This window comes from Triturus cristatus, chromosome 7 (genome assembly GCF_964204655.1).
Source record: "Triturus cristatus chromosome 7, aTriCri1.1, whole genome shotgun sequence".
In the NCBI taxonomy this organism is placed as follows: Eukaryota; Metazoa; Chordata; class Amphibia; order Caudata; family Salamandridae; genus Triturus; species Triturus cristatus.
Window position 1 is genome coordinate 912,070,941 of NC_140590.1, and position 25,928 is coordinate 912,096,868.

General features: G+C 48.0%; 1 protein-coding gene across 1 annotated transcript in view; it reads left to right on the top strand.

Annotated features, from left to right (window-relative positions):
* WWC1 (WW and C2 domain containing 1) overlaps positions 1 to 25,928 on the top strand; it is a 389,597-nt gene that overhangs the window by 354,559 nt on the left and 9,110 nt on the right. Inside the window, exons 20-22 of the mRNA XM_085617843.1 lie at positions 6,406 to 6,498; positions 7,458 to 7,688; positions 11,706 to 11,827. Of these exons, the coding sequence (XP_085473969.1) occupies positions 6,406 to 6,498; positions 7,458 to 7,688; positions 11,706 to 11,827 (446 nt within the window). The remainder of the gene's footprint in view (positions 1 to 6,405; positions 6,499 to 7,457; positions 7,689 to 11,705; positions 11,828 to 25,928) is intronic.

Below are 25,928 nucleotides of genomic sequence, written 5' to 3' on the forward strand. Positions count from 1 at the left end.
ACAATTCGGAAATATTCAACACATTGTAAACTAAATCCATGCTTGCATACTAATTGTTGGGAAACGAGGCATTAGTTGTGAGGCCTGCACAAATAATGGGTCTACGTTTGTCCTTCACTGGGAACCAAACACCTCATTAGAGCGATTGACTCTCAGAGTAGCGTTGCAGAGCAGTCCAAGGCTTACTCAAGGGAGGTGGTGTGGGCTAGTAATCACCATTTACAGGTACGCAGAAATAACACTCAATAATTGATTGTCCATCCTGTGTTTTTCTTTATAAAAAGGAAGAGTACATTTATTACACATGCACTACTCAATACTATGCATCAATTTACAAATATACATAAGCTGATGGAAATACTTCTTGATACTGCGTATACATTCCCACCTCTCCTGCAGGAGGGGGGTCTAGTACCATCACTCAGATGTATGAACATCATCTTGCACCCAAATGCCACAGCTTGACCATAACCTGGATTGAGGGCCCTTTCCACAGGCACCAACCCAGTGGCTGCCGACTCCATTATTTCAACAAGCATTTATAACGGGAACTCCTGCCATAGTGACACATAACACTGACTGAGAGCACCTGATACTGACCATACAGTATAGACACTTAAATCACAGTGGCTGACAGTCTGGTTGTTCAACTAATGCAGTAGCAAGAATACCTGTCTAAGCATACCTTGGAATGAGGAGTACTTTTATATCTAGTACCATGTACAATGCAAGTCAGTCACAGCCCCTAAAAGGCATCACATTTATAATCACACGGCTACGCAATTACAACCAGGCACCTTGGCAAAGATGCTGGCAACATATTTCCAATTCACTTATAACATTACATATTGCATGTGACCTCCAGTCCCCAAAAGGAACAACTTGACATAAATGCACCTCCTGTGTAATTACACCCTTCCACCCCTAGGAGATGTCTCCTCTATGCCAGTTCATATTAAGCCTCTCACAGCACAGTGTAGTGCTAACCATCAGCTCCCATATGATGAACAAATGTTCCAGCATTAGGTAGGCTTGAAAACATCCAAAACCCCTTGAGGGGTTATCTCCTTTAAGTAACCCGAGACTTGGGGTGGGGACTTTCCACTTCTGTACTGGGGGAGTCTGTGCTGCTCATGCAGCTCCCCCGGCACCTTTGCATTCAAATGGTGGTGACCCCATTTTCCTGGGGTCACCACACACCAAAAACAAGCAGATTTTCTTTCCAAATTGGAGATGCCCTGCAGGGCATTATGGGGCGCTCCCTCGAGGCTTGCATATGTGAGCAGTGGCTTTTCCGCTGCTCTGGGGAGAGCCGCGCTTCCCTCGAAGGTAGCCTCTCTCCACTTCCTGCACTTCCTCAGGGGCCCGGTCCCACCTGCGCACCGCGTGCACAGGTACGTTGGAGAGCAGCTCGGGGGGCCCACCCTTTCCTGCTCTTACCAACCCCCCACCATCCAGCACCCTCACTTGCTGCAGCGGGAGCTGGCCCTTCATTCTGGTCTGTCCAGTCCTGCGGGGCTCAGGGTTGGGCTCCTGGGCCAATTTTACAGGGTGTGCCATGGCGCTCCCTGACTTTACTACGCTGGGGCCGAGGGTTGGGATCCTGGGCCTCGTAGGCACCTTCACAATGTCACCTTCTTCTCGGGGCAGCTCCCGGGACCTGACCCACCCAAGGGGCACATCGGAGACTGGCGGCAGAGTCCCACGCGCTTCGTCGTCGGTCCAATGAAAGGTCAAAGGTAGCCTACCTTCTAGGGGCCTATCTTGGTCCCCGGTGGACTGATTTCAGCGATATTGGTCTCAATTCGCTCCTGGTGGCCAGCCCTAGCCACCTGGAGCACTTTTCGACGCCCTCCTGGCCTCCAAGAGCATGCACTCAGCAAGGAGCTGTCTTCACTAGCTCCCTGTACCAGACTTTCACCTGGTGCTCCTTCTGGACCTCTCCTCTCCTTGCGCAGAAACCCAGGCTTCCTCTCACTGACCCTGGACTCCCTCAGAGGCACAGTCCTGAGTCCTGGGGCAGTCTGGGCATTCCTCCTTCCAACTGGCCATGGCGCCAGTCTCCAGTGCCAGTCTTCCTCAGTAAGACCACACCCTAAAAAGGACTCCTCTTCCTGTGCAAGGACTTTTAAGAGAAATGGAGGGGGCCTGCAGAAATGCACTTCTACCCTATCCTGCAGTGATACATCACCTCTCTGCCCCAGTTCCCTCCTTCCTGCACAGGCCTCTGGGATACTTCAAGATGGCGTCGTCCAGCGGTCTCATGCCGCATGTTCTCTGAAAAGCTCCCTTCCCCAACTGGCTGACTTCACAGCCCAGGCCTGGAGCAAGCCGGGTACCTGGCACCTGGTGACAGCTGCTGATTCATGCTCTGCAGCTTCACCCCATCTCTCCCTCTTGGAGAGAAGACCTTCACCCTGGGTAATGTTTGCAGTGAAGGGCTAGGCCTATGATGCTACAGCTTGGGGAGAAAGGTAATTAATCCAGCCTGTCAGGGTCACACCAGGCCGGGCTCTGGTTCTGCGTGGAGTCAGAGGAATATGACATTTCTGGATGACCCATAAGAACTACAGTTATGGATTTGGACATAGCAGAATGGTTCTTTTCACATAACTTACATTGTACTTTGCTGCGTGTCTGGAGTTTGTAGGTCCTAGGGAACTGAAACTACCCCATGTGGTCTCCTTCTCCATAGGAGGATAATGGAGTGTTCCTACAGTGAAACAGTAAAGCACACTAACTGTCACTTACATGTTTCTCCCCACATTATAAGGCCTATTCCATGTCACCACCTAACTCTGCATAGTCCCTTCCACACCATTCTACCTGTACCCAGCTCCTGGGTTGCATACAACAGGAATGTCCCCCGCGCCGCCCTTACTCAAGTGCACACACTGTGTACACGTGTCCACATGTAACCAGTCAGGTACCCCTTACCCTGGCTGCAACACAGCGGCCTTATCTCACAAGGCAGACATCAATGGAACCCACATGCGGTCCATTTTATCATGCGTTTACCATGGGTGAGTCCAGGCTTATGAGGCTCTCCCACAGTAAAAGCTCGAAAAATAAGGAGTTCAAAAAGCGAAAAATCCTGCCAGCTCAGATGGTCAGAACCACCTTCTCACAGTTATGTTTTAAATTAATCAGAATTATGAGGTAAACTTACGCATTGCGACTACCAGGATTCAGAGATAATTTAAACATAATTTTTTAACTTAAATGTGCTGAAGTAATATACTATTAACCATTCAACCAATCAGGGGATTGTAAGCGAGCTACTCACCTGTGAAGGTCTCAAGCCGCTAGGGGGCGTGGTCAGCAGATCTGCGTAGCCGAAGAGCCAAGTATTGAGGGTCTTCCTGAAGGTGTTCAGGGAGGGGGCGCGTCTGATGTTTGCCAGTAGCTCGTTCCAGGTCTTGGCTGCAATGTGAGAGAAGGATCTTCTGCCTGCTCTGACTCTGTGGATGTGCGGGGTATTGGCCAGTGTGAGGTTGGTAGATCGGAGGTTTCTTTTGGGTAAGTGGAAGTTGATTCTGTCGTTGAGGTATTTTGGTCCATTGTTGTTAAGGCATTTGTAGGCCTGAGTGAGGATTTTGAAGGTGACTCTTTTCTCTACGGGGAGCCAGTGGAGTCTTCGTAGGTGTTGTCTGGTGTGTTCATGCCGGGAGATGTCTAGGACGAGTCTGGCGGCGGTGTTCTGTATTGTCTGGAGTTTGCGGAGTAGGGACTTGTTGATGCCAGCGTAGAGTGCGTTTCCATAGTCCGGTCTGCTGGTGATGAGTGGGTGGTTCCTTGATTCGGGGGGATCCATTTGAAGGTCTTGCTGAGGATGCGGAGTGTGTTGAAGCAGCTGGAGGTGACCACGTTGACCTGTCGGTTCATGGTGAGTGATGAGTCTAGTCACCGTATTGAACGTTCTACTAAATGTATATTGTATTTTAACTATGAGTGACTCTTCAAATCAAATCTGTATGACTTACCAGACATTTTTTGAAAATAAGAACTAGAGACCATGCACTTCACGTTCAACAGTAATATCTTTTTCTAAAAATGGCTTAAATCCCAAGGGAAATGTATGATATTAACTGTAGCCCTAACTAAGAATACTGCCAATTGCACCCAGGTATTATTTTGTGCATGTTTCATGGTATTGCCCACAAGGAATGCTTTTACGATATACTTTGAGAAATTACATTGAATCTATTTGACCCCAATCATGACTACACTGATTGACAGTGGAGATGGTCAATGCTTATTAAATGACTTACTTTTATTCTGTTTGCCAGCAAATGGAAATCTTGTTTTTTTCATAAAGTCTGGGTTACAGTTCTTTTTTTTGCATCAGCCATAAGCTCCGCAAACCATTACAGTTGTCACAAAAACCATACCCTTAGTTTTGAATCACATCCATGAGTGAAGCAGGCAGCTCATGTCTCACAGAGCATGCTGTGATGATAATGGGGTAGCCTGTATACTGCACAGCGATTTGGATCCAGTGTTACTGGGAAGAAATCTCTTCACCTCCCAATTACATATTGTAAAGAAGATGCCATTGTTTAAACCCATGCCAGAGAAATAGCAACATAGCTATGCAGACCTACAATGCATCATATGACAAAGGTATTTATAAGACTGCCTTGTACAGTTTGGCATTATGCTTGAAGTCAGTATGTAAACTGTTGAACATGGTCCTCTCCGCAGGGTCACCGACAAAATCTTTTTGCCTTCACTCCTCCTGTTTTTTTTAAATTTTGTTGTTGTTGGCATTAGGACTCTGTTCACTTTACCACTACTAACCAGTGCTAAAGTGCTTGTACTCTCTCCTTAAAAGATGGTGAAATTGGCCTACACCTGATTGGCACATTTAATTTACTTATAGGTCACTAGTATATGGTATTACATGATACCCAGAGCCTGTAGATTAATTGCTTCTAGTGTGCCTGCAACACTCATTGTGCCACCCACTACAGTAGAACTTTAAAACTTGTCTCAGGTCTGCCAATGCGGCATGTAGTGCGTTTTAAACTGCCATTCGATTCTTTTTAATACATATAAAGCCAGTGTGGCTGACTGGCAAATGTCCAAAACAGGGATGCCCCGAGCTAGGGCAGTAGTGGTGGCTTTCCTCTTGAATTAGCCCTAAGGCTCTTAGGAAGGTCCTTCTTTAGCATTGCAAAATACATTCTGAGCAAAGCACAATCCATCTTGATAAATTATTTTTCTGGATTGCCCCTTCTTTCTTTGCATCGGCTCATTCAAAAGTTGATCATCAATGTAAAATTACTTGGCGCGTTTGTCTACCCACCTCAAGGAATAATGATAGATCTTGAACCCTCAAAGTCACAAAATTAATCGTAGTGTAAGCCTTAAATGCTTAGTAGCTGTAGCAAAGACCAGACCGGCTTAAGTTATGGCAATGTGTAAAGTATTTATGCAGTACCAAAACAATAATGAAGTAAAAATCTAAAACTGAATTAGAAAAATCGAATAAAGTTTAACAAACAAAATATCATCAAAGTGACAAAAATCCAATAAGGGGAAATGGACATATAGATTTTTACATTTTTTAATAGATCTATGCCAAGAATGGTAAAAGCTTTTGGGGGCTTTTCACTGTAGAGGTATGGTATTATTTATGTTCCACATGTCCCTCTTCTAAATACCATGCACCCTATCTTGTGGGCTACAAGTGTTACATAGGGGTTACTTTGCTAATATTTAAAAGGGTGGTGTTTACCTCTCCAAGGGGTTTGACAGGTCGCAGTTCATGTTTACACTGGAACAGTCAGGTTACACAGGGTAGGCCTGAAGCCATATTTCCACTGTTGCTATACTGGATGCACAATAGGTGTTGCAGTCCACAGTGGCAGTACACTTCTAGGCCCTGAATTCACTTTTTACACCATATATTAGGGGCGTATAGGCAAGTTAAATGTGCCAATCAGAAATAAGCCAATTCAACCAAGGTTAGTGCACAGATCTCTAAAGTCAGCAAAATATAGGGTCCAGGGAAGATGGGGATCAGAGTGCAAAAGGAATATTTCTCCATTGTTTAGCATCTGTGATGGAGATGGTGCTGTCACCAAAAAGGGGTGTTTTCATCCACTGGGATTTCAGTAGCCATTGGCCCTATGAGTGTAAGGAACTTTGGAGACCAAGGAGCTGAAATTTAGGTGCCAAAAAAGATGGGAGGGTATTTGAAATACCTTATGTACAATTCCCATCCATTCTGCAACAATGTGCTTTCCAACTGGAAGCCAGAGAAGACTTCTTAAAATAAGGGGGATGTGTTCTCTTTCACAGATTCCAGTTAAATGACAGGCTGGAATGGGGGCAATCAGGCAGCTGCATAGATGTTTTTTTCTATAAAATTAAATAAAATGGTAATTTATTTCTCTCTAGCTGAACCGCAGCGATAGTGACAGCTCAACGCTAACCAAAAAGCCATCGTTTGTGAGAAATTCCATGGAAAGGCAAAGTGTACGGGTAAAGCAGGTAAGACATAACCCCAAAGCTTTTTACTTTACCCTGTTTGTTCGTTTGCTCTATTGAATGCGGTTAGAGACTCTTGGATCTAGGTTGTGTCAATATATAGGAGGGTGGTAACTTGCAATGTTTTTCCCCAAAAAACATCAGCATTTCTTTTTCCAAGTATCTTGTAACTTTGCAAACTTCTGTAAGGTTATGAAAATGCACATCAAGTACGTTCTCTGGAAAATGTTAAGGAAACTCTCCATTTCAGTGGGAGTGTTTTTTCTTGTAAATATTTTTTTACAAAATGATGCCACTGAAAGATTTTTTGTCTCCAACACTTCACAAAAGTCACAGAACTTAAAGGGGGGAAAGTACTTTTGCCCAGTGCTCTATAGTTGTGGTCACTGTGCCAAACATCTGTAATTGGTGAAGGACCTGTATAACCAGGAGTACATCTTGTAGCGGTCTCTATTAACTGCGTTTTTGGTGACTCAACACTTTAAATGATACCTTTTCCCGTTCTGTGATCAGTTTCTTTTAGGAAAGGTAGTGCTCTTGTGGGTGATTTGCCACTGTGGCTGGCGAGGTGTTCTCTTTTTTCTTTAAATCTGGAGTAACTTTATATTGTGGTCTATCGGAATTTTCTACTAAGTTTTGGACAGAGATTTTCTAGAAAAACAGTGAAATAGGATGTGATGTACACACAATCACATGTAAAACAACTTGTATTATGTTGCTGTTCAGTACTGTGTGACTCCAGCAAAGTCTGCTGTCTATAAAATGTTATATTAAATATTACTTGTATTAAAACAATCTGGCATGATAAATGTTGCGCCATTAAGACTGTGAATTTTCTTTCAAAGCAGCAACATTTTAGTCCAAAACAGCTTACCTCTCCTGTCATTAAAGGTAGATTTTCTTCATAATATGTTTGTGATTGGCCCATTGATTTGACATTCATAATTTTTTGCTACTTCCAGCCAGCTGTGAAGACCCTCAGCCCAGAGCGTATAATTCGCACATCTTTGGACCTGGAATTGGATCTCCAGGCGACAAAGACATGGCATAATCAGCTCTCACAGGAGATCTCCGAACTGAAGGCGCTGAAGGAACAGCTTGAAGAAGCAAAGCGCCAAGGTGAAAATGAGCTACCTCAGCTGGTGAAAGACGATGACCGGTTCAAGCTTCTGCTCACACAAGTGGAGAAACAGGTGGGCAACCAGCAGTTCTGATTCCCCGAATTCATCTAATAATCACGCGGCTCTGTATAAATAGCCTAGGCCTACATGTGTTGCATTGATGAGATTAGAAAAAACTGTTGTGTTTTTTGTTGATAATTCTCAAAGAACCCTAGAGTGACATGTTACTGTAATGTTCAGGTTTGTTCATGATTTATAGGCTCTGCTTTAAGATGCAATGTTTTCCCCTGAATCCACTCGTGATTAAATATGTACCTGTGGCATTGGCAGGTGCTGGGTGAGATGGCAGGTGCATGCCGTCCATCACAACCACGAGTGACACCCAGTGGGGAGAAGGAATATTCCATCAGCCTGAGTCTTGAGGCAAGCGTGAATTCTACTTTTTGAACACAGTGTTCACAAAGGCGCATTGTCTCTAATTCACATTCAGCGTAAATAAAAATAGTGAGCAGTGGGGAATCATCTTATTCCTGTAAGTGTGTCCTTTACAGATTATTGAGATGTTGGGTTTTCAGCTAGGCATCCTGTACCAGAAATGGATTCAAAGACAAGGATGGATGGAATGCTTGAATTAATCTCAGCCACTGCAAATCACTCGAACTGCATCCCATTCCATTGATTTTCACCCAACATGCGCCCTCAGTTTGGACCCAGCCATATGCAAATCAGTCTGGAACCTGCTCCAATGAGAACAGTCCAGCTGAACTGCCAGGCAAGATCCTCTCTGGACCAGACGCAAGCAACTAAGATTCTTTCACCCTTATTAGGGCTCATCAGCCATCTATAGTTTAGTACCAGGGTCACGGTGAACACAGGACTCACGTCTGGGCTTACCACTCACACTCAGGGCATTATAAACAAAGTGATAGAATGCCTGAATTAATCTCTGCCACTGGCAATCACTCAGGACCACATTCCAATCCACTGTTCTCATTGGAGCAGGGTTAAGACTGATTTGCAGATGGCAGGCTCCATACTGGGCCAACATGTCGGGTAAAAAAACGATGGTTTGAGATACAAACCAGAGTGAATACTAGTGGATTTGATGGATTCAAGCATTCCATCCATCAGCCAGTTTTTGATGCCTTAAAATGGTTTGTTAGATTCCAAAAAGCAAAGTAGCGCTCTTTTCAGAGAATTCATATTTGATGTACTGAAGTGGCTCTTCCTGTGTGGATAGTGGGCCTCCCTAACATGTGTAGTATTGTGTAACTGTCACAGACCCTTGTCCAAGAACAGTTCAGTGATTTTAATGGCGAAGAGGAAAATGCATGAGCATATCACATTATCTGAAAACAAACGCAAGCAATGCTGGCTAAGCTATGGAAAGAAAGGGGAGGCAGCCGGAGCTGAATTAATAAAGAAAAAGTAATAAACATCTTTCTACTAAAAAGACATTGTTAACAAAAAAGTACGCTGCAGGGACAGACTAGCCCCCTTTGACTACTTTGTATTTCCAAGGTAAGAAAGATGTATACTATCCATGAGATGAACGAACATTAACAGTAGTAGCACAATAAAAAAAAATGTTTATACCGCCGTGCCCTCTCGCAGACAGTGCTACTTCATGTGTCTCTTTTCAACATCATAGCAGTTTTCTTGCTTTGACTTGCATCACCTACAGGGCCGGACTGGGAATCAAAACCGGCCCTGGCAAACTGGTCGACCAGCCCCCTGGAGCTGTTTGCCAGGGCCACTTTCGGACGATTTTGTTACAGAGGCCGATATTGCAGCTATGTTGCAAAACCGGCCTGGTAACAAAAACGGCCCCTCACCCTGGCAGACCACTGGGGAAATGTCCGGTGCCCGCTACGGCCAGTCTGGCCATGATCACCTACATGTTCTACAGCACGCACAGTTTAAACAGCTTGAGCCAAATAACACATCATCACCATTGAGAAAGACGTAATGTTCAGTGACCAATTCTATGTAGCCACAACCGCCAAGAGCTCTCAGTTTGGGTTGCAATGTGTGCTTTGTGGGAGGGAGGTCGACAGCTTTGCGTAAACATGGTGAACACGTGCAAATTTAACTGCCGCCCTGTTTTTAAAATGTCCAGTCAAATACATTTTTTCAACAGCTACTTCCAAGGGGACAGCCAGAGCCAACTATGAGATCACATTACCCACTGATGGGGATCTGCGGTCTTGACAACCTAGCCTTAGCTGACTCAGGAGAAACAGCCCCCATTGTTTAAATGCAAAGAAAAGGCAGTCTCAGAGTCACCACGTGTGTTTGCTGCTGGCCACAGCGTCTACCGTTACAGCTCTGCCTGTTGGAAAGAAAGCAAGAAAAACAGACAAAGCCTAGCGAGCGGATAGATAGCCAAGCTTGGGCTAACCACCACGGTCTCAGCTTTCACTTGATAGACAGGCAGGGCATTATAGTGCCGGAAACCGTTTCGGGAGAGGATGTGAAACTTTAGTGACGGGGAGAAGGAATGTTAGTGTATTATGAAACGTGCATTGTGTTCATTTAAGGATTGTCTTTGGCACGTAAACTGGAAGGTTGCAATGACCCAATCGAAATTGCCAGTGTGTTTGCTTGCACTCTTTTCACTGACCTTGTGCCAATTTTCTAATGTATTTTGCAAAATTGAGGACTAAACCTCCTGGTTACATTTCAGCCTTTCAAGGTGCCTGTTCTGTTCAATAATACCATACATAGGGCTGGATTTTTAAATGCCCTCATTTACCAGTAGTGACACTTATTTTAAATGTATGCTCATGCTTCAATGCATTTCCAGATACAATTTGTTTGCCAGTGATTTTCACCTCAAGTTAAATGCAATCCTTGCCGATGCAAAGGGCCAAGGCCAGATTTACTGAATTTTTCCCCAGTCGCAAATAGTCCAAATCGCTGTTTCCGACCGCATAGAACTTCTTTACTATTTATTTAACCCATTTTAGGAGTCAATCAAGATTTACCCACGCCTAAAATAGGTTTGCGACGCCACACCAGTTTGGGATTTGGAAGGTGCGTGCTGTAGGTGTTGCGTCCAAATACTGAACCAGTATGTGATGAAATCTGTTTTGTAACTGTAACGAGTGTAGTATCCTTCTGGAAGCGTTCTAGTGTTTAGTAACGTACTGTTTAACCAGACACTCCCCGAGGGCTGGTTTCCACACTCTCCCCACACCCATCCATCACAGGCATTACCAGTCAGGTGACCCTGTCAATAAAAGAGGCCGGGCGCACGTGCCCTGGGCCAGTTAACCAGTACCCCAACTATGTGTTCGTGTCACTGATTTGACTCTATGGGGGCCTAAGGCCCAAGACATTACAATGAGTTTGCAGAACATTGAAAAAAACAGACTCCTGGGTGGGGTTGTAACTCATTTGCAAAAAGTAAGGGACTCTCCAGGTTCCCTGTTGTGGAAGTCATTGAGACTACGTGTGAGAGCAGACCTACATCCATGTGCTTCAGGAAGACCTGACAGCAGAAGTGTTACACTGAACCCGATCTTATGCAACTGACTGTGTTCTAACTTAGATCGAATCTGAACTCCCCTGGTTCCCCCTTAAAGATATTAACCTATTTAGCAATCTGAAGTGACTGAAAAATAAAAATTATGAAATGACTGAAATCCAAATTCAGTGTTTCTCACACTATGGTATGGATTTCATTTGTACTTTTTGTAAGGGTGTTTTGTGACTGCATCATTGACCAGCAGATCAATAAGAAAGCACTACCGCTGGTACTGGCAGAAACAAACGTGTGCACTGCATGAATTTAGAGAAGATGTATTTCTTGTAATGTGATTACCAAACACACTTATAAAAAACTCAAAACAATACCTCAACATTGGAATTCTCCATGTATATCTTATTCACAAGCTGTGAGGTTTATAGTGATAACATATATATAATTCATTGCTGTTATCGAGTAGATGAAGTTCCATTATATGTAAGCCTTAACAAATAAAGTATTTTTATAAGACTACCCCTTGTTCACTTGCTAGGAGATACAGAATCTTATAGGGCAGGTGGATGATGCATTTATGTTTTTGTATTACTACAACAATACAGGTGAAGAAGATAGAGCAGAAGCATGAGTTGCGAGCAAATAAAATGATGAAAGCAGCAGCCAAGGATGTGCACAGGTTACGCGGGCAGAACCGAAAGGAACCTGTTGAGGTGCAGTCATTCAGGTAAGGTTATAGTCTAAACCCTCAAAAACAGACGACTATGCTAGGGCTTGCATTAGACACAAATAAGCCACTGTATCTTTGTTTTATATGACTACTGTGTTGAAAAGTATGAGTAATTGTAAGTGAATATATTCCTTAGTATTTGTTCTTATTAGTAAGCGGGCTTTTTAACTGCAAATAATGCAATACTTCTACCCTAACATTCAGCTGTGCAGGTGCCCCTCCTGACAGAAGTAACCACAAGGGAGTAGAAATGCATAATGGTGCATAAAGCCACTTCTTCAAGACAATCGACTAAAATGGTTGATATAAGAGAGCATTGTGAAAATTCTTCACCTCATTGGTGCCTAAGAATGAGGGAGTTAAAAAAAAAAAAAAAATACTTGTTTATCTTTTGTGACTCAGGGGAAGTAATCAAAGCATCTAAATATTGGGGCCATCCTACGTAGGGGAACAAGTGACAAAGTGATCTTAAAAACATATGCCCACCATAGAGCATTTAGATTTTCCTACCACAAATATTGATGTTTTCAAGCTCATGCATACACAAATTATGGGATCTTCAAGCATACATTTAAGATTGTAAATGAAGGCATGTGAGTATGAGTAGTTGACAACCAAAGATTTGCCATCGGATGGACTTGGCTCCAAGTGACCAAGAGAGCCTTGTTTGCAGACAGTTTGTTGGCTTACTTTGACCCCAGCCATGAGTCAGAACTGTCTGTTGATGTGAACCCCACTGGCTTAGGAGCTGTATTGTCACAGAAGCATACAAATGGCGAGTGGGCTCCAGTCGTGCCTTGACTGAGACCGAACTACGTTTCTCCCACATCGAAAGGGAAGCCATTGCAGTGCACTGGGGCTACTGCCATTTCCACACATGCCTCTATGGTCAATCTTTCATAGTTTATACAGACCACAAACCACTTGTTCCCCTTTTCACTGGGTCATCCTCTAAGCCGCCTCCAAGGATTGAGAAATGGATCCTTCAACGTCGGGCATATCATTTCTCTGTAGCCTATCGACCCGGTGCACAAAACCCTGCAGACTATTTGTCAAGACGTGTCAGGCCAGCCACCGTGGAGGAGGAGTCAGATGCTAAAGAAGGGGAGGAATACATCCAACTGGTAGTAGAGCGGTCCCGACCGATAACCATTTCACTAGCAGAAATGTTACGGCCACATCTGGAAACTGGAACACACTCATCCAAGAGGTCTCATCGCATGGAGGAAGCAAAGTTGACACTGGCTTCATTACATAATGTTCGAGTAGAGATAGGTGCATCTCCCAAAGGGTGTTTGATAACGGGCCCCCGCTTGGCAATTCAGAGAACTCAGCACAACAGGTGATTGACCTCGCTCACACCTTTCATCAAGGGATTGTTCGGACCAAATCCCGACTTAGGTGCAAGGTTTTGTTCCCTAGTCTGGTCGACCTAGAGAAACAAATAGTAAGACCATGCCTGTTGTGTCAAGCTGCCCATACAGCCAAGTCGCCGGCACCCATCATTTCCAAGGACATTCCCCTGTTCCGTGGTGCAGGGCCAGTGCTGATTTTGGAAGCTTGCCTGATGGCAGACACATGCTGGTCATCATTGATGATGTCTCAAAGTATCCGGAAGTCGAGTCGAGTAGGAATCAAATGAACTAAATCCAGCCAGATAATACTATGACTGGAAAAGGTCATTGCCACCCATGGTCTATTAAACAAACTCTGCACTGACAATGATCCTCCTTTTTCCAGCAAGGAATTTACTTAATACCTGCAGTCCTGAGGCATTCATCACCGGAAGATCACACCCCGTTGGCCCCAAGTCAACAGCGAGGCCAAAAGGTTCACGCACACTGTGAGAAGTTGGCCTGGTATATGATGTTCACTAGTTAAAGTGGCCACCTTGTACCATGCCAAGCAACCCTTATGGTGTGGTTGTAAGTCAACCTTTTCGGACTAGCTGCCCTAGTGGTAGCGTAGGCTAAGCAGTCTTTGAGGCAAAACTCGTGAAACGTGTTAAGCAGGCTGTTTTACCAAATGTAACCCCCCTTTATACCAATGAAAGGACACCACACAGATATATATTGAAAATATATATGTATTTATTTCTCAAAGTATCCCCTAGACTCTTTATGAGCACAGGAGCACAAATCGTTAAACAAGAATACGTTAGAATACACAGAAGTTGCACTTTATATGGATAGGCCCTGGTGGCCGCTCGAACCATATACTAAAATAGTGGTATACGTACCACGAACAGAAAAGGGAAAAGGCCTAGGGCCTCTAGAATCGCTGGGCCTACAAGGAGCTAACTTTAGTTAGTGACCAGGAGGTCCACGGGTTGCGTGTGCAGAGCAAATAGTCACACACGAGCTCCCATAGGTTTTCAATGGGTGCGTAAAAGTTACAAAGTTACTGCAAAAAGGATCTTCCGGATGGACTATGAACTCAAGATTGGAAACACAGACACTAGAGATGTTACTCTACACTTGGGCACCGGAGTGCCAGCTTTACCTCACCCACAGGAAGCGGGTGCATAGGTCTCGAAGTGCGTCGGGTTTCTTCTATCTGTTCAATGGAGCCTGAAGAAAAAGATGCTGCAGGCGGTCGGTCCGGAAGAGATGCGGTGGATCCCAGAGTGGATCGGAGTTGTAGAAGACCTGTAAGCAGAGGGGACAGTGTTCACAGTCACTAGCCAGTGACCAGCGTGGCACCAGGTGGGTACCAGGCGATGTCGGGTGCAAACAGGAAGAAAGGTGTAGCTTGTCTCTGCAGCCACGTGATCCCTGAAGGTCGACGACGTCCAGGAGTCGGTTCACGAGCTGTCCCACGCAGGCTCTCGCTGTCGGCTGTGTCGGTGACTTGATCGAAGCAAACAGGCCTTGGCAAAAGCAATTGTTGTGGAAAACGAAATAAGCTGATGGTTCTGACCAGCAAGGTCAGAGGGACTGCTCCTTTGGAGGGGAGCAAGGGCTAGTCTGGAGCAACCAGACCAGCGGTGTAGTTCTTGAAGTTCGTCGCCAAGATGGCCACTAGCCAGCGGGCCAGCAACCGGTTAGGCGCGTTGAGTGGCAAAATGCAGAAGGGCCCCACGCAGATCGTGGAGATGCTGGAGGGCTCACCTTTGGTGCAGATGCTGCTCGGGTGTTGGGCTTCTCAGATCCCAAAGCACAACTTGGAGGGAGCCTCGGTTGTTGCACTTGCAGCTTGTCGTGGTCGTTTCAAGATGACTGGCTCCACGTGTCTCGTTGCCTCCACGGGTCTCTCTTTTTCAGGGACTGTGGATCGGGCGGTGAGAGGTCTGGAGGTCCAGGTCTTGTCAGTCTCTGGGCTCGGGCTCCGGCGGGAGGCGGCGGCAAAGCAGACGTTGATTCGCTGGATGGTGCTTGCGTTAGCAAGGTGGTCACTCCCTGACCACAGGGGAGATTGGCTTCAGTCCTCTGTGCGGCAGAGCGTCGAAGTTCCCGTCTTCTTCTTGTAGTTAAATTGATTCCAGGATGTCTAAAGTCTTAGGACACAGCTCCTACCTTTATTCGGATTCTAGGGGCCGGACTACCTGCTAGGTCCCTCCCTAAGGGTGGGACCAGGAAGGGGGGTGGTTACACCCCCAATCCTTTGTCCAGCTCGCCCCAGGCCCGGGACTGGTGTGCCCCAGGACCGGTTTGAACTGGCATATGCACCGAGGCTCCTTGTGAGCCTCAGGCATGTCTGGTTTCTTTCAAGCCCTACCTGACCAATACACAAAACCCTGTCTGGGGTGGTGCACGCACCTCCCCTGGCAGGAAACCCTTTGTCCACACCTCCCAAGCTGGAAGGACTCCCAGCAGCAGGGGGGCAGACTTGTGTCTGTGGTGGCAGCATCCATTTTGTGGAGCTGAGGCTAAGTCTGATTTTACCCGGGTTTCAGGTACTGTACATGTCGTGTCCCTCTAGAAGGGTGGAATGCTAACCCCGTCGCCAGAATTGGCGAGGGGTTAGTATTCCAATTCGTATGACACCTTACTAGACATGTTTTGATAAAGCCAAACCAAAGATAGCATTTAACCGCGAGGTTCATAATGCACTTAAGAGTATATGGTATGACGATATCTGGAAACAGTAGAAGGAAGTGGTTCCGACCACTGCAGACAGGCTCAGCTCATGCCAGAGCACCATCTCACATGGAACCAAGCACTCTGCCTTCAGGATTGTCAAGGCCTGCTATAGGAGTGGCTGATAGGTTACCATGTGTTCCATTTAAGGTTAGGTATAGGTATACTACATCTAAGTAAGAGGTGGTTACACCAACTTACCCCAGCTGAGTGATCAGCCAGTTGTGTCAAATTTGTTAGGCCAGGCCAGGGGTGGCACAATACATGCTTCAGCCCCTGGTAGGCCTTAGATACACCAATGCCCTGGGTACCTAGTGTACACTGGTACAGGGGCTCACAGGGTGATCTAGTTCCAATGGTTTATGTACCTAGGGTACATGGAGTCCATTTTAGAGAGAGGGCAGACAGGCTGAGACCCTGAATGGCAGTATCTCAGGCCTACTAAGTCGAAAAACCAGCTAGACACTAGGCAAAAATTTGGGGGTAACCATAGTCAGATATCCACCTTCCTACACACACATTAAACAATATTCTCGGTATTTGCCGTAGCCAATGGACAGAACATGGAGTTTGCCCTCTACACATTTCTAAGAGAATACCGTCTCATGCCACATACTACGACCAAGGTGAGCCCCTGCGCTTTAAGCATGAACCGGGCAGTCAGTGACACCATTCCCATGTAGAAGGATCATCGCAATTAAGAAGCCAAGTAGCTGAAGCCATTCACAAGCGGCAGGCACAAATGTCCCGAACTGGAGGTACCCGGCAGAGCATTCTCAGTGCTGGGGTGCAAGTCCAAAATTGACATCCATGGAGTGAATTCCAACTGCCTTTTGAGGTTGATCCTTACTATGTAACCTCTGTAAAGTGAACCATGATAACTGCCCAGAAAGAAACCAAAACTGTCACGAGAAATAGATTGTTCTTTAAGCTTTACAGGCAACCAGTCAACATACCTGGGATTCCCTAATCGACAACCACGGGGGTTGACTTTGAAAACAGTGGGAGTGTTCGTTTTCCAGGTGTCCGAGAAGTCTATCTTTAGTTTCAGTGATGGCACGCTCTCAGGAGACGGATGGACATCAGTTTCTTGTGAGCTCTTCTGTGTCCAGTGAAAACACAACAAAGGACAGTATGAACCTGTCATCAGTTTCTGATAGGTGTTTGCAGCAAAAAGAGCCAGCAGTCCTGGATGGAACCCCCAGAATGCAAGGTACTGAGACATACCACCTCAGGCCACGTCTCATAAAGTCCTCCCATTGGAAAGATTTTTTATTGAACTCAGCTGTTTTTGAAGCTTGATGCCAGTGCATGTTTGTTCTTTACCGCATGTCGATCTCTCTCACTCTCTCTCTATCTTTTTCTCGCGTGTCCCAGGATTATCAAGTTTCTACAGTCTCATACCATTTATGGTGTTTCATTATGCAAGCAAATTTTCCATTTGTTAGTTTTTTGTGTTTCTTTGAGTTTTAACGCCTGGCTGTAGGAGGAATGTTATGTTGGGGATGGAACATCCCAATATGTGTATTCGCCCAGTGGTGGTTGGTAGTTGGACCCACCTTGTTCAGCAGCAGTGGGCGCTGCGATGATGTCACTGGGGAGTAAAGGAAAGGGCCCGGGTAGGGTACCTCGTGGTCATTATAGCTGACAACCCAACCAGTGTCTGTGTCTAATTATTTACTGCCCCTTACTGGTGAGCCCTAGCATGCAGGAACACAACAGAGGCTACACGAAACAGATTATCGTTTGCTAATCAAACTTTTTGTTCTGTATAGCTTTGGGGTTTTTGCTGCAGAATGGTGCTGAGATGGGGATTCATATTGCCATCATATTATGTTGTTTCTTCACCTCGGCAATGCTAAGACAGCTGAGTGGAGAGCTTCAAAGTGTGCATTTTACTTTGGCTGGCGCTCGACAGCAGGCCGTAGTGACATGGGCACTTTGAAGCATCTACCCAGCCACTACTCCTGTCCTCTGCTGCCAATCAGCAGCAGAGGAAATGCCCGTATGCTTCTGGGCTCGGGGTCGGCTGGCTGCTGCAGTGCGCACGTCGGAAAAATAAAATGTCAATGAAATATTTTCATTGCCATTCCCGCAGGAGGGTGATGCTCCCCGGCACCTGTGCAGATACCTCCGCTGCTTGACTCACATGTGGCAGCCCCTTTCCTAGGTAGCTTTTTCTTTACTGAAATGCGTATTTCGGGAAGCTATGTCAACAAAACATTAGCAACATTATATACCTATCAATTTCTATGGTGAGAGACCCTGTTCCATGGGCCCAGAACTAATTACTAAAATGATTTTTGCATTTCAATGCAAGGTTCTCCACTAATATAACAAAGCCCCTTCACTTGTGGCAGGGCTTCCTGTTGTGTCTATGCAATAGCTTGGATGGGTTCTTGGTCAAGGTCGAAGGAAACTTAAGTAAAAGAAAGAGTAGACTGCCATCAGAGCTCCTCTCCATGTGCACTTCTCAATGGCATTTTCAATTCTCCTTTGACCATTTCTGTGTGCAGGGAACGGTTTGTGTAATCCCCAGCTTCCTACAAATTCATGAACATGTAGATATTGTTTCCCCTGGACCTTCCCAGACAGGCCCCTGAACCCTGAACCCCGTTCCTCTGTTTCTTAGCCTCTCCCCTTGCCTCTGAGACATGTGGAATGCTCATAGTCCAGGCGCCTTAGGTACTGCTGAGACACCGTAGGGTATGACTTAGGGTGTGGCGGTGGGTGTACGGCATAGGGCTGATGACATGCAACATTAGCTGACTGCTTCCAGGACGCTGTTGAGAGTTGATAATGCACTTGTAGTTCAGCGTGTTCAGTACATTAAGAAAATAAGCCATCCTCGTTTTTCAATACCATAGGATTTGCCTCCTACATGCTGATGTAGGAGGCACATTGAAAAGCTCCAAGGAGCTCGTTGGACTCTCAGGAAAGTATCTTTATTCCTAACACTGCTCGTACGATACAGTGAAGCTTATATCAGGGCGACAGCGACCTGTTGACTGTGCCCATCTTGTAAGAAATCTGTTCATGGGCGTAACAAAGGCCCCCGCAGCCCCCGCGGTGAGGGGTGAGGGGCCCGAACTCCAGGGGCCCCCGCAGCACAAAGTGCAGTCATTGACAGCAGGGTCCACTGGGATGTAGTTTCAAAGTTATTTTCCAGTCGCAGCTTAGTGGTCTTCAGCTAGGGAGGGGAAAGGCTGAGCTGGGCGTAACTTTACTTTAAAATGATGTGCGTCACAGCCCTCCTTCTAATTGCGTTAGTGTGACGTTTCATTCAGGACTGGATTCTGAGGCGGCAAAGGGCCTGGCGCCGGAATAAACAAACCCTCGTGAGCGCAGGTAATCTAAATCATACATTTAAAGTACAGGCATGCACCGGAGTCACCCGAGTCTCAGACTTCGGTTAGATCGCACTGACCTGATTTGATAAATTAATAATTGCCCCATACAGATGTTCTAGGGTACACAGTCAGTGCCGAGTATAGGGGCCTGTAAAGTTGAGGCCTCAGGCCCACATGATGGATGAATAACTGACACGGACACTGGACTGTCTGGTGCGGTAACTGGACACGAGCACGTGTACCCGGGCCCTTTTATTGACTGGGCCACGTCACTTGTGGCACCAGTGATGTGTGGGAGTGCAGTGTGTCCAGCCCTCGAGGGAGTGGCTGGGGTTACAGCTTCCTGTGGAACACTAGAATGTGTCCCGCAGGACATTACATTCCTCCCCAACTTTAGTGAGGAACAAACAAAACGTTAGTCCAACCTGTGGGGACAAAACAAACAGTTATCCGAATACCACAGGGTCCATCAGTCTTCTGAGTTAAGTGGCAGGACGACGTCAGACAGGAGCTGGTAACTTGACTTGCAGCAGGACCTTCTCGGCGGGTACCCGTAGTTTAACCTGAGGAGTTCAGGACACGACCACTGGCCTGGAGACGTCCACTGCATACCGTCAGTTCACTGATGATGACATGTCATACGATCTTGCATGGCTCCCACCTTGCTGACATCAGTGATGGTCTGTGGTAAGTTCTTTCAGTTCTTTACAGTGGGTTGCGTCATCACCGTGGATGGAGTCTACAGTGAGAATTCACAGAGGTGTTGCGGGACCGACTGTCCCTGTTGAACTTCTTGGCTGTGACCAGTAACCTGTCGGTGGTGCAATGTCTCTTCTCGCTCTCCCGCCTGGGGAGGCCTGTTGTCGGGGTTGCTGCGGGACTGTAGGAGGGCTGCACTGGGGGCTGCTTGTGTGCCGTCTGGGGGCAGCTGCAGGACCACCGAGGAGCTGTTACTTAGTCGCACGCATAACCCTCACGGGTGGATGAGTCTTGGTCAAGACTTGCACTCGCTGCCGAGGTTCTGGTGTAGGCCAGGTTCCTAGGTGGCTTCTGATTTCTTTTGGTCGGCGGGTGTGGCAACGGTGTAGGACTCCAGTCCACTTGTGCACTGGTAGTGGTGTTTGATGCATGTGCTGTGGCGTGATGGCGGTTGCCAGCCATGTGGTGAGACGGAATGACAGGTGGTGGTGACTTGCTGGGAGAGTTCGGATGTCAGGAGGGACTTGGCAGCCATGTGCCTCCGCCTTGCTGAGGTGGAGTGTCTGTGGCGGCTTGACACGTAGAGTGTGGGGATCCTCTCTTGCCTGGCTTGGGGCCACTGCCGACTCCTTCGGTTTGCGCTTGCTGCGGCTTATGTTCGGTTCACCCGTGGAGCTGTATCCAGGGACATCGGTCCGCCTTGGTGGCTGTCTGGTGTGTCAGGGTGTGCTCTTGGCTTGCTGGGCGAGTCCTCGGTCTTCTCCCTTTTGTTGGTCTATTCAGCCCACCTATGTTCCTCCGGTTTTCGGGGTGACAGGGCTGTTACTCTTTTCTTTTCTTCGAGGACGTTGCGCCTGCTTCTGCCTTCGCTCCGGCGCGCTCCTTGCTTGCTGGGCGACAGGACGTCTGGTCGCGTGTCGCTGGTTGCTGGAGCGCATGTTGCTGTGGTGGTCTGCCACGTGGGGTGTGCAACTCCTCTCTTGCTTGTCTTGGGTCGCGGCCAACTCTGTCTTGAGGCAGTGTGAGGGAGGACACTGTGTGTGGTCTTCGGCCCACTGCGGGGCTCCGCTGTGGCGGTGGAGATGTGGTTGCTCTCTTACCTGCGTTCAGCAGTGCTTCTTTGTGGAGATGTCTCCTGGGTGCTGTCTGTGCAGTCAGGTTCACTGGTGCAGCCTTCTGCGCGCTTCTGACTTTGCGTGTTTTTGTCTTCTTCTTGGGCGCTTCCTCTGGCACTTCGTGTGTCTGTATATCCAGAGGAGCAAGTGGTGTGATCTCTTCGGTGGCGTTGGGCAGCCACTTGTGGTGCGCGCTCTGCACCAGTCTTTCTTGCGCTATTGCTGGGGGCAGCTTCCCTTGAGACGTCGCTGTCTTAGCTAATCGGCAATTCTTGCTAGTGGTGGCTGTCCGTGTGTAGCTCTGAGTTTCTTGCAGCTCTTTGCAGGGTTTGTCAGTCTCTCCCCGTATTTTGCAGAGGTGGCAGGCAGTGCTCTTGCCTGTAGGATGCTGGTTTGCGCGGGCGCTGCTTGGGGCACCTTGGGGGCCCGTGAGTGTGGCAGCTGCCTGGGGGCTTTGCTGTCTTCACAGGCGTCCTGGCTGTCCTCACTTGCAGGGTGCAGAGGGCCACTCTAAGAGCATTCTTCTCTGAGGGAGCATCTCGCTGTGCCTGGTGCAGTCCGTCTCAGCCACTGGGCGTGAGCAGGCATTCTTCCACGTAGTGGCGGTGTGCCCTCTTGGATCTGTTGGCTGCTGTTGCCGGTTGTGCACTGCTGGTCTGTAGGGAGCCATGCAACTACGCCTGTTGCAGGTCTGCAGCCATCGGTCGCGGTGGGCAGTTAGAGTGTTGGATCGCACTTTGGATGCGCCCGTGTGGATCCTCTTGCTAGGATCCCTTCGCAACCTCCTTTTGCTGATCCTGCCGCTTCTGGCAGGGTAGCGGGGTGTCAGGGCCTCTCCTCCGGTCTATAGTGCGGCTTGGGCTGACGGCCGTGAGTTACAGCTGGCCGTCTGCTCTGGCCAGGCGGTATGTCTTTTCTTCACTGCGTGACTTCTGGGGAGCCGCCAGGTGACGCTGTTGTTGTTTTCTGGGATTCCCACGTACAGCTGCAGCGCCCAGTTCGCAGGCACCATAGAGGGTGGAGGTCCTGGTATGCTGTGTGTGGCTACTAGATGGCACAGGTCCTTTTCACTGGGGCACTGACAGCCTTTCTCCTGTTGCACGCTGAGGGGCCTCCAGGTGCTTATGGATGTGGGTGTGGTGGTAGTTCCTGTGGTGACCTGCCGGTGGCGAGGTAGGGTTCTCTTTTTATTCTCCCAGTTGCAGGTAGGCGTGGGCAGCTTGCTGGGGTGGCGCGCACCGCACCCCGCCTTCCTGTACTTTTTTGGGGGCTTGCTATCTTGGTGGGCGTCATTGTCTTTTGCTTGCTGGCACGTTCCTGTGCCTTGCCTCACTGTCCCCCACACTGCTCTGTCTCGGCTTAAGATCTCCTCTCCTTGATACTCCTCAGGGCCTTGCAGAGTTCCTGGCGGTGTAGCGCAGCACAGGTAGGTGTAGGGGTGATGCTCTCAGGTGGCAGCCACAGGATGTGCGTGGCAGGCAAGAATCTAATGTTCCAGCACACGCAGCTGCTTCCTGTGGTGTGGAGGCGTAAGCTGGGAGCTCCTGTCGGGGCCATATGTCTTTGCGGACCTGGAGCGTGCCTTAGGGCCTGCTTCACGTAGCTGCAGGAGGGTGTGGCACCTCGTACAACCACCAGGGGTACTGCCGTGTTGGAGGGTCTGGGCCTCGTTTGCCTGCTTCTGGACACTGCGGGCCTCCTCTGCCTGTAATGTGCCCGTGCTGATCTGGCGGCTACCGGGTGGCGCTGTGCTGTCCTACGGTGCGGTGTGTGCTTTCGACCGCTAGGTAGCGCGGCCCTCAATGCTGGATGCAGCGGTAGCGTTACCGATGTGGTGGGCATCCAGAGAGGTGGGCGCATTGAGGGCGCTGCTTGCTGGTGTGCTGTGCTCCTTTCTGGAGCAGATGCATTGCTGTTTCCGGCGGCTAGGTGGCGCTGGTGCGCGACTCTGTCAGGCGCGGTAGTCCGTCTTGCAATCGCGGGGCCCGGAGGACGCTAGATCCGCTGGCGCGTTCTCACCACTGGCGGCATTTCTCTTTTAGCTGGAGCAGTGGCGGCGGGCAAGGAGCTTCCTTGCACTTTAATAGGTATGGGGGCATCGGCCTCTGCTACGCGCTGCTGGCTGTCAGCTCTTACAGTCCTGGTGGTAGCAGGCACCAGGGGCAGCGATGCAGGGTGGCTCCAGGCTTCTCTCACCTCCAGGATGGTCGCAATTATCACTCCACGCGCGGGCGGTGCTGGTAGCGCCTCGCCTCCTGCGGTGCCGATCGTCGCACACGCGGTCGCCTCGAGCCTCGTGCTGGCTTTAGCAGGCCCCTCTCCGCCACCGAATGTTTGCCGCCGTGCCGACCAACATGAAGGGCAGTCGCCGGGCCATCATGCGGGTGGACGTAGGGGCAGACTGGCGGGCGCGTGCTCAGGGTTTGCAGGTGACACTTCTTCCCCGAAGAACCGGGAGGCGGCTGCTGTCACACGCGTGGGATAAGACCCACGTCGTCGCCAGTGTAAAGTTGGGCCTCAGGCCCACATGGTGGGTGTATAACTGACACGGACACTGGACTGTCTGGTGCGGTAACTGGCCACGAGCACGTGCACCCGGGCCCTTTTATTGACGGGGCCACGTCACTCGTGGCACCCGTGATGGATTGGTGTGGTGGTGCAGTGTGTCCAGCCCTCGAGGGAGTGGCTGGGGTTACAGCTTCCTGTGGAACACTAGAATGTGTCCCACAGGACATTACATTGCCCTGCGAGGGGATAGCCGGGAGCGAAGTGACTCCCTAGAAGAGCAGGGAAAGACTCAGTGGGCCCTCTCCTCTCCCCTGTTCATTTTCAAGTGCGGTATTTAAACCCCGGTGTGACTTTACCTCTTATTCGCCAATTACCTTACAAGATAATCGTTCTTTAAACAGAGAATTCTTTAGCTGCCCTTTAACGATATTTTTTTAGCTGTACAGTTACCACTTTCCATGGAGATATGGGCTTCTGATTCTTAATTTTGGTTTTGAAATATAGCATGGCACTGGCAGATATTTTTTTGTTTGCTTTGTTTTGTAATGTATAGCGCGAGGGTGTCAGAGCGCTTTACAGTACTTACAAGTTACATACTATAAAAGTAGCAGAATGCTGTGAAGAAAATGTGAGGGCGAAAGCTAGTATACCAGAATGGTTCTGATGTGTAACAGAGGATGAACATTAGAGACAAACTATTTCACATTGCAGTGTGCCCTCACATTATCATGGTTTAAAAAAATGGACATATTGCGATGCAGCGCTTTGTTCAAAGGGTGTTTATGGATCCAGAAGTGTTTTTGTTCTGTGAAAGTCTCGAACGAGCGGTTTGTTCAAATTCCTCTGGGGATAAACTTCCCTTTTTTGAGCCTGCTTCCCGAGGAGAGATTGTGTTTTGTTTATTAAGCCTTAGTGGTTGTGACAGAAGGGAGTTTGTTTCTTTATGACCTGCATCCACCAGAAGAGGGATGAGTTTTTTAGGGCAGGCATTCTGGGGTGCCACGATGTGAGTAATGCATGCAAATTTGATTTTTCTAGTGGTGATAGGCACTAGTCGAAATAAATGATAAATGTGTAGAATGATTGTACCGTCTTGTTCCTGGGATAAGTCTTGCAGCAAAGTGTATGACTGCCAGGTGAGTTTTGTGAATTCTGATGAGCGCATTTCCATAGTCAAGTCAAGATGTTTGAAGGTATGTGCCTTAAATTTAAGGTTTAATGATTTTTGGACATCAGAGTCAGAATTGCGAGCTCTTTCTTATACTATTTATGATGACAGGTGTTCAAAGATTCAGTTGTTTGTCAAGGGTGATCCCCAGGGATATTTAGCTAATTAATAGTATATAAGCTGGACAGCCCTGCCAAGTGCCACGTATTGCAGGTTAGGCTAGCATATTTTAATGCCTATTCCCGCATTGCAGCACTGGCATTAAATGCCAGGCATTAGTGCCCTTAGGATTTACCGCCCTTTTGTCCATGCAGCTTTAGCGCCTAACACTGAATAGCTCTGCTAAATGAGGCGCTGGCAGCCAGAGCATAAGCTGGGCCCAGCCTTGAAGAGGTGACTGTGGTTGTCATGGCACATAGTAATTTCTGCCTGTGCCTGGCCCCCACATCACATTCACCCTCTTTGCTGGAGTTCGACTGCACAGTGCATTGCAGCTTAAAACATAGTATTTTCTTCCTGTGGTTCCCAGACAAAGTGGTCCGCAAGCTGTCCCAGTTAAACTGGAACCCGACCTGCTGGATGGCACAAAACAGACCCGTGTAAAAGTCTTGAGGCTCGCGGGGTCAGCCATATGCCTGGTTAAATGAGCTCTCTTCAGGTGGGCGAGACGCTATACAATAAACCTCTAATGTAGTTTGTATTAGTTGTGAAGCACTTTTTTGTACCTGGACAAGTTTTGCGCTATTTAAAGTGGTGAAAAATAAATGTGTAAAAATTGCAAGATTCTATTTTAGCAGGTAAAATACAGAGCTGATCTCCAGCATTCTGTAGCCCAAAACTAACGTCAGAGGCATAATTTGGCTGCCGCTTGTCAAGTAGCCCAATACAGAACTGATCGGATTATGTCCGTCGCCCGGTGGAGCTGCTCTGTTCAGCTAATGAGGAGATCGGACTTGGTTCACCCCCTGACCGTCACCTGCCTAGCCGGACCTCGGGCACTGTTTCTCCCCGTCTCGCCCACCCTCCCACGCATTGTATTCATGCCGTTCTGCTTGCCTTGTTCTCCTTTCTATCCACCTGTCTGACTGATACTCATTGGTGCCTCCTTGAGAACTATAGGGGAGACTGGCCTTGGACTACCTCACTGGCCGTCACCTACCAATGCGGTCTTTGGGCTGC